General features: G+C 41.8%; 1 protein-coding gene across 5 annotated transcripts in view; it reads left to right on the top strand.

Annotated features, from left to right (window-relative positions):
* LOC115135659 (protein kinase C and casein kinase substrate in neurons protein 1-like) overlaps window positions 1-11,420 on the top strand; it is a 58,666-nt gene extending 47,246 nt beyond the window's left edge. For 4 of the 5 annotated variants that reach the window (XM_029670572.2, XM_065026547.1, XM_029670580.2 and 1 more), the window contains exons 4-10: window positions 4,245-4,480; window positions 4,670-4,825; window positions 5,834-6,009; window positions 6,155-6,275; window positions 6,467-6,597; window positions 7,497-7,705; window positions 8,390-11,420. In XM_029670572.2, coding sequence (XP_029526432.1) covers window positions 4,245-4,480; window positions 4,670-4,825; window positions 5,834-6,009; window positions 6,155-6,275; window positions 6,467-6,597; window positions 7,497-7,705; window positions 8,390-8,499 — 1,139 coding nt within the window. In that variant the 3' untranslated portion in view covers window positions 8,500-11,420. Of the gene's footprint in view, window positions 1-4,244; window positions 4,481-4,669; window positions 4,826-5,833; window positions 6,010-6,154; window positions 6,276-6,466; window positions 6,598-7,496; window positions 7,706-8,075; window positions 8,136-8,389 lie in introns of all 5 variants that reach the window. The other variant, XM_065026548.1, reaches the window with a different exon arrangement.
* The last annotated feature ends 4,195 nt before the right edge of the window (window positions 11,421-15,615 follow it).

Here is a 15,615-nt window from a genome sequence, read left to right as displayed (position 1 = left end):
GATTGGCAACAGCACCTCCTCCACACTGACTCTTAACACATGGACCCCCAGTGGTGTCCTCCGCCGTCTACTGTACTCTCTGTTCACCCACGACTGCGTGGCTTTGCACGACACCAACTCCATCATCAAGTTTGCTGACGACACCACGGTTGTAGGCCAGATAACCAACAACAACGAGTCAGCCAATAGGAATGAAGTAAGTGAACTTAAGCAAAGGAGTTAATTGTTGACTTCAAGAAGCAGAGGATGGAACATTCCCACCTCCGCATAAATGGGACTGCAGTAGAGAGAGTCTGCACATGACCGAGAACTTGACGAGGACCAACAACCCCACCACTCTTGTCAAGAGCATGCAACAGCATCTCTACCTCCTAAGGCAGTTGAAGAAATTGGCCATGTCACCCCGGGTCCTCCAAATACTACAGCTGCACCACCGAGAGCATCCTGGGAGGTGGTACAGGAATTGCTCCGTCCACGACTGCAATGCCCTCCAGTGGCTGGTGAAGATGACCCAGTACATCACTGGAACCATGTTCCCACCCATCCAGGATATCTACTCGAAACAGTGCCTGAGGAAGGCCCGCAGCATCATCAAGGACCCCACACTCCCCAGCCACAAGCTGTTCAATTACTTACCGTCAGGGAAATTATATCGGAGCATGAGGTCTGATACCGGCAGACTCAGAGACAGTTTTTATCTACAAGCCATGAGACTGCTGAACACTTGAACTGGACTGACCTGCTCTGATTCTCCACACTTTAGCACACACACACACACACACACACACACACACACACACACACACACACACACACACACACACACACACACACACATATACACACACACACACTCATGCGACACACACATCACAACCTCTGCTACCAGACTCCTCCCCCAATCCCCTCTTCCCCAAAACATGTGTAAATAACGGACTATAAATTGTGCCGTCCTGTATTATGCTTATGTTAACATGAATATATTATTCCATTGAGAATTTTACATTTACTTTATGTTTGTATTCTTATCTTTTATTAGTTCTTATTGTTGTTGCTTTGTCGAGAAGGAACCTGTAAATAATAATTTCGTTGGTACCATGTGTATCCCATACATACGACTAATAAAACACTCTCACACAAAACCCACACACATTCACATACACTACATATGCACACACACACACACATAACACCAACACTCATACCAACACACCACAAACCCGGACACCGACACAACACAAACAAACAGAGACAACTAAACGCGCACACACTTTTTGCACTCATAATATGCTGCTGCTACTCTGTTCTTTATTTTACTCTTATTAATATCTATCGTGATGCCAAGTCACTTTACCCTGCCCTCATGCACATACAGTATCTACCTCAAACACCTCATTCCCCTGCACATTGATCTGGTACTGATACTCCCTGTATATACGTAGCTCCATTATTGTGTCTTTTATTGTACTGTACTTTTCTTTGTATTATTATTTGTTATAACTGACTCACTGGGACAGGCACGTAATCAAGCATTTCACGGCAAAGTCTACACCTGTTGTATTCTCCACGTGACAAATAAACACTTCGTCCAGTGTTTGTAGGCCTGAGGTAGAGTCTGTACAGATGAGTGTGCTTGGTGGTCTATTCTCTTCTATCCAGGTTAGGGCTAAGATATAGGCCAACGAGTTAAGAGGTGAATTACCAAAGGTTATTTGTTAGTCTTTTTTTCTTGGCGAACTGTGTGGGATAGTGAAGGCTGCTGAGAATGTGTGTTAGAGGCGTGGTATTGTGGCTTTTCATACCCTGCTGTCAGCAGTCCTACCGCCTCTTTACCCTCTCCTTCCCGAATCATCTACAGTAGGCTAAAATGGACTTTTACTAGTCCAACCTACAGAATAAACCAACAGCCCACTTCAACTGCAATAACATTCTCAGTAGCGGTTACAGACATATATTTGTCTTGCTATGACTGTTTTATGTTGTTGTTCGTCTTCTGTAATTGAATGCACTGACTGTAATAACTGTTGTTATTCATTAATGAGCGCCTCCCCCAAAACAAGTACAAATCTGTTCAGCCCGGACCAGACCAAATCTGAACGAAACACAGACATCAACGCTATGTTTCACAAGTTTGAACAGCACAGTACAGTATGGCACAGTTCAGTACAGTAGAGCACAGTAGAGTACAGCATGGTACGGTACATTTTATTCAGTAGAGTAGAGTACAGTAGTGTACAGTCGAGTACAATACAGTACTTTAAAGTACGGTACAATACAGTACATTATACTGTGCCATGCTCTTCCGTGCCGAGCTGTACTGAACTTTACTTTTCTTTATTTACTGTACTCTGCTGTGCTGTACTGTATTGAACTATAATATACTTTTCTTTACTGTAGGGGGAAAGTGGGGTAAGTTGAGCCAAAGGGTTAATTGAGCCACCCTTTGTTTCTCGGAAATCATACACAAAATGAATAATGTGCCCAAATGTTTAGGAAGAGGTCATCACTTCAAGTTGCAAGTTAGGTCCACAAAAAGTATTTTCACAAAGTCTAATTCATTTAGTGTGTTATAGGTTCTATGATGCTTGTATCTAAACCAAAGTAGATCGTTTTAAGATTGTTTTGTGCTAGGTTTTGAACCAACAATGAAAGTGCATCCTTGTATATGTGTGGGCTAATATAGTGAAAATGTTAACCTTGGGGTAAGTTGAGCCAATGGCCACCATACCCCATACAAATGATTATTGCATTTTGTCTGTTTTATTCACCTGCATAATGTTTTTGCAACGTGTCATGCATATGAACTCAAGATAGTGTATTTGTACTGTTCCAGAGCAGACATCCTCATGTCCCGTGCATACAAACGTAAAACAAGCAGAGGTCTGGCCCCCCCCCCCCACTTGAGGTTCTTGAGAGAGCAGCCAAGAAAGTGAAACTGAGAGCTCTACATGGAACCCAAAAGTGTTCTACGTGGAACCAAAAAGGGTTATTCAAAAGGTTCTCCTATGGGGACAGCCAAAGAACCGTTTTAGGTTCTAGGTAGCACCTTGTCGTAGATTCTCTTTCTCACAGGAACATGTTTGTTTTCTTTTCTTGTTGTCAATGTACCTCTTCAGTGTCATTCAGTCTATTTGTTCATCCCTTGCTGCTGCTCCAATGGACTTATTCCCTTCTCTCACTTCCTTGGCTGTTCTCTCAAGAACCTCAAGGGGTCTTGACCGGTAACTGCCGGAGTACCGTTTTGGAACCCATTTTTTTTGAGTAGCAGAGGCCTTAGCTGATGACATGGAGTCTGAGCTTGCTAAACATATCAAGAACCTCGCAGACCAGTTTTCCTGGGCTTAGTAGCTTCAAATGCAGAGAACTTGCCTACGAATTGGCAAATCGAAACAACATCCCTTTACCCAGATAACTGGTCAAAAAATGGAAGGGTAATTAATATTGAAAAGAGGGATCCATATCTGAATGTAGGCATACATTTAAGATATACAATATACCACACCCATATTCCATGAATTAAACTTTGACCTACCAACACCATCACCCACTGTCACATGACACTATCAGCCACATACTCCTCTCTCCTCTCCTGTACTGTAGTGTGCTGTACTGTGCTTTCCAAACTTGGGAAACATGGATTTCTATGATTGGTTCAGATTTGGTCTGGACCGACCAAAGCTGAACCAATCATAGATGTCTATGATTGGTTCAGAAATCAAGGCCGGTCCGGCCCACACCAGGAACAGACCAAAAAAACATGTCGGGACAGGACCAAAAAAAGACATCGAAACAACGTTGGCATTAGTCTGTGCTTAGTGGGTGCACGCTATTTTTAAGCAATAAAGTCTAGGGGGTGTGGTTTATGGCCAATATAACAAAGATAAGGGCTGTTCTTAGGCACATATGTCACAAACCTCCGAGGTGCCTTATTGCTATTATAAACTGGTTACCAACGTTAATTAGAGCAGTAAAAATAAATACATGTTGTGTCATACCCGGGGTATACGGTCTGATATACTGTACCACGGCTATCAGCCAATCAGCATTCAAGGCTCGAACCACCCATTTTAGAATTTGTAATAAACTCTTTCTAGTTTTGTCAGTACCGTAAACGCAATGTGCGGGATCTTCTTTTCTCTAGACAGTTTTGCCATGGAATAAAACTGCTATTAGTCATGAAGTAATACTGGAGTATTCTGTTTCTAAAATTGCTAATGGACCTCCCCATTCTCCCTCTCCCTCAGGACCCCAGTACGGCAGTGTGGAGAGGGCCTGGGTGGCAGTGATGACGGAGGCTGAGAAGGTAAGTGAGCTGCACCAGGATGTGAAGAACAGCCTGGTCAACAATGACTTTGAGAAGGTGAAGAACTGGCAGAAGGACTCCTACCACAAACAGATGATGGGAGGCTTCAAGGAAACCAAAGAGGCAGAGGAAGGCTTCAAGAAGGCCCAGAAACCGTGGGCCAAGAAGCTCAAGGAGGTGAGGGGCAACCACCTGAACTACACTTAGAATGATGTAGCATTTTCCCCAAATTGAGCTGTCATTGACGTTGAGGTCCGGATCAGAACATGCACCATGCTCTGCTGTAACCTTGAAGTCGTTTGCATTGAAATGATGTCCCCAAAGGGTTCATGTCCTTCTAAAATATACAATTTCTTCTCTCCTCAGCTTGAGACTGCCAAGAAGACGTACCACCTGGCTTGTAAGGAGGAGAAGGTGGCGTCGATCAGAGAGGCCAACAGCAAGGCAGACGCCTCAGTCGCGGCCGACCAGCAAAAGAAGCTCCTGGACAAGGTGGACAGGTGCAAGCAGGATTCTCAGAAGGTGAGCTACCCAGACCCCTACTGCCTAGATCAGGGCATAAGAGCTTACATCCACCAAGGCATAGCAGTAGCACCCACCTGGCTGAGACATGACAGCCATTTTGTGCCGGAACACTGATTACCACACATCAGCTATCATCACAGTGAAGAGTCCTTTCTGCTAATCAGTATTCACACTGAGAGCTGCAATCAAGGCGAGTGGAGAGGAGAGAGTGAATCAAATCAACTCCAGCTATTTGAAGACTAATCTGGGTCACACACTGCAGAGCTTAATCCTGCAGTTGCCACCTTCCATTGCTCAATCCTCCTCTTCCTCCTCCTTCTTTTTTATACATTTTAATTTTTTTATTTCACCTGTATTTAACCAGGTAGGCCAGTTGAGAACAAGTTCTCATTTACAACTGCGACCTGGCCGAGATAAAGCAAAGCAGCGCGACAAACAACAACAACACAGAGCTACACATGGGATAAACAAAAGTACAGTCAATGTTAGTGGGGCCTCTCATCTCATTGCCATTACTAGTTCCAGGAGTATTTCTTGAGCCGTTAAAGAACTACAGCCCAGAGAGGACCTATTTACTAGTATAGTGGACTTTACTCTGCTGAGGCCACTGGGATGATTTCACGGCCTTGCTGCCCCTTGACCCACTCGAGCCATGACATATGTTCAATAACACTGTCTTAGAACTACTGAGAGGACCCCTAATTATTATTCAACCTTGGTCAACATCAATCACCACCACTTCTCAGTAACCCCAAGCCTCTAAAGACCTTGCTATGCAGAGGCTAGAACGATCTAACTGAATAGAAAAAGGAAAGTCACTGTAGAATGTGTAGAATATTGACAGTAAAATACCCCGTATGAAAAGTCCCTGACACATTAAAATACAACAAATATTAAGCTCACTGTGTAGGGGTCAACGACCCCTCAGCTCTGAACTGTACAGCCAAGTGTGGTTGTTTATCCCTTAACACGTTATTAACATACTGTGTGATCTTCCCCATGCAGGCTAAGGAGAAGTATGAGAAGACTCTGGATGAGCTGAGGAACTGTACGCCCCAGTACATGGAGAACATGGAGACAGTGTTTGACACGTGTCAGCAGTTTGAGGAGAAGAGACTGCGGTTCCTCAGGGAGGTGCTGTTGGACATCAAACGACACCTCAACCTCACCGAGAACCAAAGGTAGGGCCATACTCACACACGTGCACGCACGCACACACACACACACATTGGCCCACCACCTGGGCACCACCGTAATGGTACACTGAGTCTTGATGAATGTGTCAGAACAGAGGTGTAACTGCTGTCTATCTCTGTTTGTCTTCAGCTATGCCACAGTGTACAGGGACCTGGAGCACACCATCACCTCTGCCAGCGCACAGGAGGACCTGAAATGGTTCAGCAACAACCACGGCCCTGGCATGCATATGAACTGGCCCCAGTTTGAGGTACACAACCACCGCTTCCCAGTTAGCCTCACAATACATGTGTTTAATTGATCGCTTTTAACTCATGGTAAGAATTCATTTGAATTCACTTCCCCCATTGACTGAACAGGAACAACCAGGCTTCGACTGGTAACTATGGCTTGCTCCCTGTCTTCCGTCTGTCCTTCCTTTCTTTCCGTCCTTCCTTCCAGGAGTACAACCCAGAGATCACTCACATGATCAGCAAGCGAGAGAAGTCAAAGAAAGGGGCAGACGGTATCATGCTGACCAACGTGACAGCGGCCCCGGACTATGTGGCTGCATCGGCTGGAGACAGGGGCAGGTAGGTCTCACAGACACCTCCACCACTACGGTTACCTTCTGTAGTAGAACAGAGATGCCTCTCTAACGTGTAGAATAACTGTGTCATCACAGAGACCATTTTTATTTTTTTAACGATACTAACAGCAGAATTCATCTCAAAACATCTCTTTTTACATTGTGCAGTATGTCAGTGATGTAATTGGCATTTTGCAATAGTAAGCAAGTACAGTAAGTCTTGGACAAGCAAGCTTTGTCCGAGCCAGAATGGCCCATAGGTGCAATAGGGAATTGTGCAATAGGCAAAGTATGAATTCTGTGTATGAGATGTTATATCTGTTGTTTGCTCAAGACCATCTTCCCACGTATTGGAACGGGGCTATAAAATGTATCTTGTCTTGTCTTATCGGATGTCCTTGCGATAGCAACAATGATTCATGTGGATGTAAAGTCAACGGTTCATAAATTGCAAAGCACGCAATGTCATCGCAAGCTAGAGTATCATTAACTCTGTGACATGTCACAGTTGAGTTTGGTAATATCTCCCACAAGGGCTGTTTAGTGGCCAGAAGATGATGTCACCCCAGTTGTTTTTGCTTTGTCAGTATGATCATAGCAGAACAGTGAAGTAGGGGGTGTATTCTGTTGCATGTTTTCTCGTGCTGGGTCAACATGAATGTACGAGAGATCAGCTCTTAAAGGACAATGGAAGTGAAACATCCAGTTTGTGTCTCCAATTCACTCACCTTGGTTCGACTGGAACGTAGCAACAGCCCTTTCTCCTCTGTGCTGGTCACATGATGACCATGATGATGGATAGTGGTCCTAGTTACTGGAGGAAACTTGTGTGGAAACTTGTGGTCAACTGTTCTGCAACTGATGATGATGGTCCATGATGTTGAAACATCTCCTCCTCCCTAGTGTGAGCAGCTCTGATAAGAACCAGGCCTACTCCTCCCAGGACCAGTCGGCAGAGTGGTCAGACGATGAGCAGGCCGCGCCAAACTCCGGCTCAGACACCAATGGGGGTGGGGCCAACCCCTTTGAGGAGGAGTCAGCGAAGGGTGTGCGGGTGAGGGCGCTGTATGACTATGACGGGCAGGAACAGGACGAACTCACCTTTAAAGCAGGTGAGAATCCCAACGAGAACTAAACGACTCGATTTGGTTGTTTGGTTGTAATTCTGTGTTTTTTTGTCATGTTGCCATGTCTATCAAATGTAATGCCACAAATCAATTTTCCATTTGGGACAGTAAAGTTACTACTATGACTACTACTACTACTACTACTACTACTACTACTAAGAACTGAACATTTTAGAAACAGAGCCTGTTGATTGGATGCTGTTAAGAAAGACACTAAATTGTGCCCTGAACTTTTCAAATATATTTGTTTTGTTATTTATTTTATATATGATATAAACCAAACAGTAGGATACGAGGTTTCCAGAGATAAAAAGGAAGTTATTTTTTGTCTCATTACATTTTTCATCCCAAAAAGAAAACAAACAATAGCAACACCCACGGCCCTGGCATGCATATGAACTGGCACCAGTTTGAGGTACAGTTTGCAAAAAGTCATCAACACACACATCTCAGATTTAACCCAGATTTCAACCAAAAATCAACAGAGTTTCAAGGTTTGGTTGATTTCAAATAGAATTGTAATTTAATTCATGTTTGTTGATAAATCAATCTAATATAAAATCCAAAATCGTACAGTATGTCAATACGATGTCTCTTTCTACCTTTACCTTCCTCTCTCTCCCTCCTTCTCTCTCGCTCTCTTTCTCTCTCTCTTTCCTGTGTACACAGGAGACGAGCTGACTAAACTAGAAGACGAGGATGAGCAGGGTTGGTGTAAAGGCCGGTTGGACAGTGGCCAGCTGGGCTTGTATCCTGCTAATTACGTGGAGCCCGTCTAGCTGCTTGTGTACGTGGAGGACACTGCCCCATTGGTTAGTCACCCAGACTGAACCGTCTGATCATACTGCACATTACCAGAGACTTCAAAGCAATGCTTCCCCATCCCTCCTCTCTACCTGTGCAATCAACACACAGACTGAGCCGTCTTTATTTAAACACTCCCCTAGGACCCACATCAGACAAAGGCAGTACCAACACGACCGACACATATCAACCACAACACTGGGCTTGGGACCATGGTCGAACCACGTCAGTATACGTGTGCCAACAACAAACACCACAACCGAGAAGCGCAGGAAAACAATTCAGCATTTTTGTGTAGCTGTGTTCTATTCCAATGTTGTGCAGTGGTTATGATGACATTCACATGGCAGAAAGTACGTTCCTTTATAACATATGACATGGTTTAGTCCATGGTGCTTGCATAGCCAGAATGAGCTATGTAAATGAGCTAGGTGCATTGTAAATATGTGCTGACGGGTCTGTCATTCCATGTAAGGTTCTAAAAGTCCCCCTGTGAAACAGAAGCAGCAGCAGCATGTGCTGCTGTATGACATTAATGACCTTTAGCTGCAGGATCACTGACAAATCACTGTTGAGCAGAGCAGAGGACAGCAGTACTACGCTGTTGAGCCTTGTTCAGTGTAATGGCATCGAACAGTGTTTCTCTACCCTCGTTGTACCAGAGACTGGCAAGCTATGGTTCTCCTCTTTGGATGACAGTTTAGTTGAAAAGCTTCTCTCAAGATCAGATGATGTTGGTGTCAGACAGATGAGGGACCACTCAGTAATGTCTCAGGGGCCCGGTGCCAGACCAGGGACCGAGGGTTGAAGAAACACCGGTATAGGACATATTCTTTCCCTAAAGCAGCATTGAGATAATGTACTTGTAGTACCTCCGATCATACCATGTTGATCATGTGCTTGTAATTTCCTGACCCCACTGCTTTCTGGACTCATCACTTTATGTCGTTTTTCTTTTGTCTTAAAGTGCACGCTGTGTTCATTGAGAAATATGAAAAATATGCTTTATTGTTTTGATTTCTTTTGTCCTTTTTTTCTTTAGCACGTATTGGGTTTAGGTAGTGCATTCCTCAGCCTATGTGGGCCTCCACAAGGGTTCAGCGCAATGATAGCATTGACCCAACTCCACTAACGGGTTAAACGGTTTGTCATCAGAAATGAACTGTCGCCGACCAAATTAAAGTTAGACAAAGACATTTAGGAATATGAGAGAATCCTGGGAATTCACTGTATAGATGACACATTTATCGTAGCAAACTAACGAGAGTCCCACTGCCCCATGCGAGATACTAGATTCTATCCATAGATATAAAACACATGCATCTTTTTATGAATGAAAAGGAGTCACCTTAACTGTATCCCTGCTCAGTCTCTGTCTCTCTCCACCTTGCTCTTCCTGATCTAACGGTCATTGCATACTAGATCACAATACGCTGTTAAATACTACTGAAAGTGAGCCTACTGTACATGTTGACCAAATCATTCCTTCTTTTTAGTTTATGTTTTTATCCTGTCAGTTGAATCCTTAATCCTTAACATCATTTTAGAAACTGATGCCAATGATTTGTGTCTCTTGGCAAAATTGAGACTTATCCAAATAATGGGGATAACGTGAATCTATACAGCACACAATCCTTAATCCTTGTCTACTGAACTCGTGAATCAAAGAGAATCTGCAGCGGAGATAATACCTATAAAATGTGTGACTGTTTATATACATACAGTATGTGTATATATATATGTATATATACAGGGTTTCATATATACACATATATATATGTGTGTGTGTGTGTATATATATATACACACACCACCATATATATATATATGTGTGTGTGTGTGTGTATATATATATATATGTGTGTGTGTGTGTGTATGTATATATATATATATGTATGTATGTATGTATGTATGTATACATATACATATACGAATACATATATATACATATATGTATCTATGTATACGTATACGTATACATATATGTATGTATTTGTATGTATGTATGTGTGTGTGTATGAAACAGTGTTAACCCTTTAAACACCAGGGATGTACTCTTAATGACAATGACATGGGGATAGAACGCTACAGTACAAAGTACACTGTAAAGAAAGGCAGAAAGTGTAAAATATTGATGAGGAAACTGTCTTTTCTGCTGCTAGAAGTTCATTTTGGAGATCTGGGATATAGCTAATGGGGGGGACATTTTGGGACTGCACTTCCGATAGTGGGATAAAACATTTTAACCATCAGCTCTCCAAATGAAACCCAAGCCTAGCTAAATCAGTAAATGCTTCACCTGAGCCACACCACCCACACACACACACACACACACACACACACACACACACACACACACACACTTACAGAGAGAGAAGAGAGCCTGTGTACACAGACACTGGCTCAGTGCATCTGGAAAGACCCAGTTAAATTACCACCATGAAAAGACACAACTAGTGCACATGCTCTTTTAAACTATTGTAGACTCCTTTAGCCAGTTCAACGCCCCAATAAAGTGCAGATAGTACACTATTGTCCGTGTACCCAGCAAACACAATGCATTGTATCTAAATCAGAATGAGATTGTTTACAATACTGTTGTACACATGTCATCTAATTTGAATATGATTATGATGTAAAGTACAGTCATTTACATCGTGACCATGGTGTACACACAGAAATTCACGTGAAGCCGCGACAGGATGGTGAATATGTAAAGATGTTTTAACCTTTTATTTGACCTTGTCTTGCATACAGTATAGTATGTAGGGGAACCAGTGGTTGTGGGAAAGACCTAGTGGTCTACAAGTCTGTCTGTTGAGAATAATAGTTCTGTAATCTTCAAACTGTAGTGCCTGTTCATCTGCATACAACAAAATAAAAGGCTTTATCAGAGCATTGGAACGACTATTGTGATGATAGGTGTATGCATTCTGTGGATAGAGGGGTGATATACACACATCCATTTAAAAAAACGTTTTTTTGTACACTGCGAATTGACCGTTTGATTACATTGAGGCACGATCAATTTTTGTTGTCGTTGCTAAATTCCTGGTGATTTGACTATTTGTTAACCAAAAATGTTGGTCATAAGCATGTATGAGACTCTATAATGTCTTTTGGCAAGTCTTATAATAATGAATTATCCTGCAAGCTGTAAATAAAGCCTTACCTATAACACACCACTAGAGGTCATCAGTAAACACAAAGAACTTCAGCTCCTACTCTTTCTGAATCAAATGCCCCTAACAACAATCACTCTTTGGGTTGACATCTAATGGGGGAGGAACATCTACAAATACAGGTGTTATGACTTTTTATGTATGAATGAAATTATGGTTGCATATTTTTTTTTAAATAAGTAAATCTCATACTTTATGGCACTGTTACTTTTTGTATTTATTCCCTTGGCGAGACATTCTGACCTTTCTATCAAGCCGCCATATTCACCTCGAGGTGATATGTTGAACTTGTTATGACCTTATAGATGAATATCATATTTCAACCAGTATTTAAATAGTGTAGATCTTACGGTGTCTTTTCTTTCAGGAACTTTTTTGGGCAGCTGCATTCATAATAAAGACCAACGATGAATCGTGTAGAAAATATTTTAAAAGATATGATGATTTTACAGGTCATGGTAATAAAAGACCAATTAAAGCCAACAAATCAAATGTAACAAACAATACACCAGTGCACGTGTAACATAAAGATAAATATTTGAGGATAGCAAGATAAAATAGGTATGAACAGGCAGGGTAGACAGCAGTATAGAGGCTGGAGGTGGAATATTTTATGAAGAGATGACCCTTGTCCAGGCCCGACTGACTGGTGAAATCTGACATCACATACAGTGAAAGTATCGCATCCCTTGACTTTTTCCACATTTTGTTGTGTTACAGCCCGATTTTAAAATGGATTAAATTGTGTCACTGGCTTTCACACAATTCCCCATAAGTGGAATTATGTTTTTAGATTTAAAAAAAAATGAATTAATAAAAATTCAAACCTGAAATGTCTGGCGTCAATAAGTATCCAACACCTTTGTTATGACAAGCCTTCAGGAGTAAAAGTGTGCTTAACAAGTCACACAATAAGTTGCATGGACTAGAGTTTTGAATGACTACCTCATCTCTGTACCCTACACATACAATAATCTGTATGGTCCCACAGTTAAGCAGTGAATTTCAAACACAGATTCAACCACAAAGACCGGGGAGGTTTTTCAATGCCTCGCAAAGAAGGCCACCAATTGGTAGATGGATAACAAATAAAAAGAAGCAGACACTGAATATCCCTTTGAGCATGGTGAAGTTATTGATTACACTTTGGATGGTGTATCAATACACCCAGTCACTACAAAGACACAGGCATCCTTCATAACTCAGCTAAGCAGAGTCAAAATCCTAGAAGATAACCTGGTTCAGTCTTTTTCAACACACTGGGAGACGAATTCACCATTCAGCAGGACAATAACCTAAGACACAAGGCCAAATATTTTTTATTTATTTTATTTTATTTCACCTTTATTTAACCAGGTAAGCAAGTTGAGAACAAGTTCTCATTTACAATTGCGACCTGGCCAAGATAAAGCAAAGCAGTTCGACACATACAACGACACAGAGTTACACATGGAGTAAAACAAACATACAGTCAATAATACAGTAAAAAAAAAAAAACAAGTCTATATACAATGTGAGCAAATTAGGTGAGAAGGGAGGTCATAAGCATGTATGAGACTCTATAATGTCTTTTGGCAAGTCTTATAATAATGAATTATCCTGCAAGCTGTAAATAAAGCCTTACCTATAACACACCACTAGAGGTCATCAGTAAACACAAAGAACTTCAGCTCCTACTCTTTCTGAATCAAATGCCCCTAACAACAATCACTCTTTGGGTTGACATCTAATGGGGGAGGAACATCTACAAATACAGGTGTTATGACTTTTTATGTATGAATGAAATTATGGTTGCATATTTTTTTTTTTAAATAAGTAAATCTCATACTTTATGGCACTGTTACTTTTTGTATTTATTCCCTTGGCGAGACATTCTTCACATATACACTGTGGTTGCTTACCAAAATGACATTGAATGTTCCTGAGTGGCCTCGTTTCAGTTTTGACTTAAATTGGATTGAGAATCTATGGCAAGAATAGAAAATGGCTGTCTAGTGATCCTCAACAACCAACTTGATAAAGCTTGAAGAATTTTTAAAATAATCATGTGCAAATATTGTACAATCCAAGTGTGCAAAGCTCCTAGGGACTTACCCAGAAATACCCACAGCACAGTGCACAGTGCATTTGGAAAATATTCAGACCCCTTTCTATATTTTGTTACGTTACAGCCTTATTCTAAAATGGATTCAATTATTTATTTTTCTCATCAATATAAGGACAAGATTTTGCACATTTATTAAAAATTAAAAACAGATACATTATTTACATGTATTCAGACCCGTTGTTATGAGACTCGAAATTAAGCCGAGGTGCATCATGTTTCCATTGATCATCCTTGAGATGTTTCTACAACTTGATTGGGCTTTGGCCCAGCCAAGACAACGCAAGAGTGACTTCGGGACAAGTCTCTGAATGTCCTTGAGCGGCCCAGCCAGAGCCCGGACTTGAACCTAAATTGAACATCTCTGGAGAGACCTGAAGATAGCTGTGCAGCGACGCTCCCCATCCAACCTTACAGAGCTTGAGAGAATCTGTGGAGAATGGGAGAAACTCCCCAAATACAGGTGTGCCAAGCTTGTAGCGTCATACCCAAGAAGACTTGAGGCTGTAATCGCTGTCAAAGGTGATTCAACAAAGTACTGAGTAAAGGGTCTAAAAACTTGCGTAAATGTGTAAATGCTAAAAAAAAAATTTTGCTTTATCATTTTGTGGTATTGTGTGTCAGTCCATTTTAAAATTAGGCTGTAAAGTAACAAAATGTGGAAAATGTCAAGGGGTCTGAATACTTTTCCGAAGGCACTGTATTGACTCAGAGATGTGAATACGTAAATGAGATATTTCTGTATTTCATTCTCAATAAATTTGCAAAAAAATCTTAAAACATGTTTTCACTTTGTAAATATGGGGGATTGTCAATGTTAAATAGATTTTTGAAGTAAGTCAAGTTGTATGAATACTTTCTGAAGGCACTTCACATCATCTTACAAATATTATGTGCAAAGTGAATCTTTGGTCGCAATCAGTTTTTTAATCTTTCTCATTTAAGTCTTGTTTATACCTGGTGCTAAAATATGTCCTGTGTTCTGATCTTGTCCACCTTCTGATTGTGCCCACATGTTTAGACAGGTGTAGATTACTAAAACACTGTGTTCTGATTGTGATCTAATCTTCCTGACCATCTCCGGAGGTAGTCAGGGAGCCATTGTCTCTGTAAACAGACCTGGATTTAAATCATAATTATTCCACCCTGTAAAATCATGGACAGGTAACACCATTGACTAATGGCATCAATAACTGTCTTACTTCTGCCAAATAATTTGCATACAGGGAGGGACCAGAAAATCTGATCACAGTGCACACTGTGCTATCTAACCTCCAAACGAGCTTCAATGCCATACAACACTCCTTCCGTGACCTCCAACTGCTCTTAAACGCTAGTAAAACCAAATGCATGCTTTTCAACCGATCGCTGCCTGCACCTGCATGCCCGACTAGCATCACCACCCTGGATGGTTCCGACCTTGAATATGTGGACATCTATAAGTACCTAGGTGTCTGGCTAGACTGCAAACTCTCCTTCCAGACTCATATCAAACATCTCCAATCTCCAATCAAATCAAGAGTCGGCTTTCTATTCCGCAACAAAGCCTCCTTCACTCACGCCGTCAAGCTTACCCTAGTAAAACTGACTATCCTACCGATCCTCGACTTTGGCGATGTCATCTACAAAATGGCTTCCAACACTCTACTCAGCAAACTGGATGCAGTTTATCACAGCGCCATCCGTTTTGTCACTAAAGCACCTTATACCACCCACCACTGCGACTTGTATGCTCTAGTCGGCTGGCCCTCGCTACATATTCGTCGCCAGACCCACTGGCTCCAGGTCATCTACAAGTCCATGCT

The sequence above is a fragment of the Oncorhynchus nerka genome, linkage group LG2 (genome assembly GCF_034236695.1).
Source record: "Oncorhynchus nerka isolate Pitt River linkage group LG2, Oner_Uvic_2.0, whole genome shotgun sequence".
NCBI classification, from domain to species: domain Eukaryota; kingdom Metazoa; phylum Chordata; class Actinopteri; order Salmoniformes; family Salmonidae; genus Oncorhynchus; species Oncorhynchus nerka.
The sequence above is the reverse complement of the archived record's forward strand: the minus strand, read 5'-3'. Positions and strand labels throughout refer to the sequence as shown.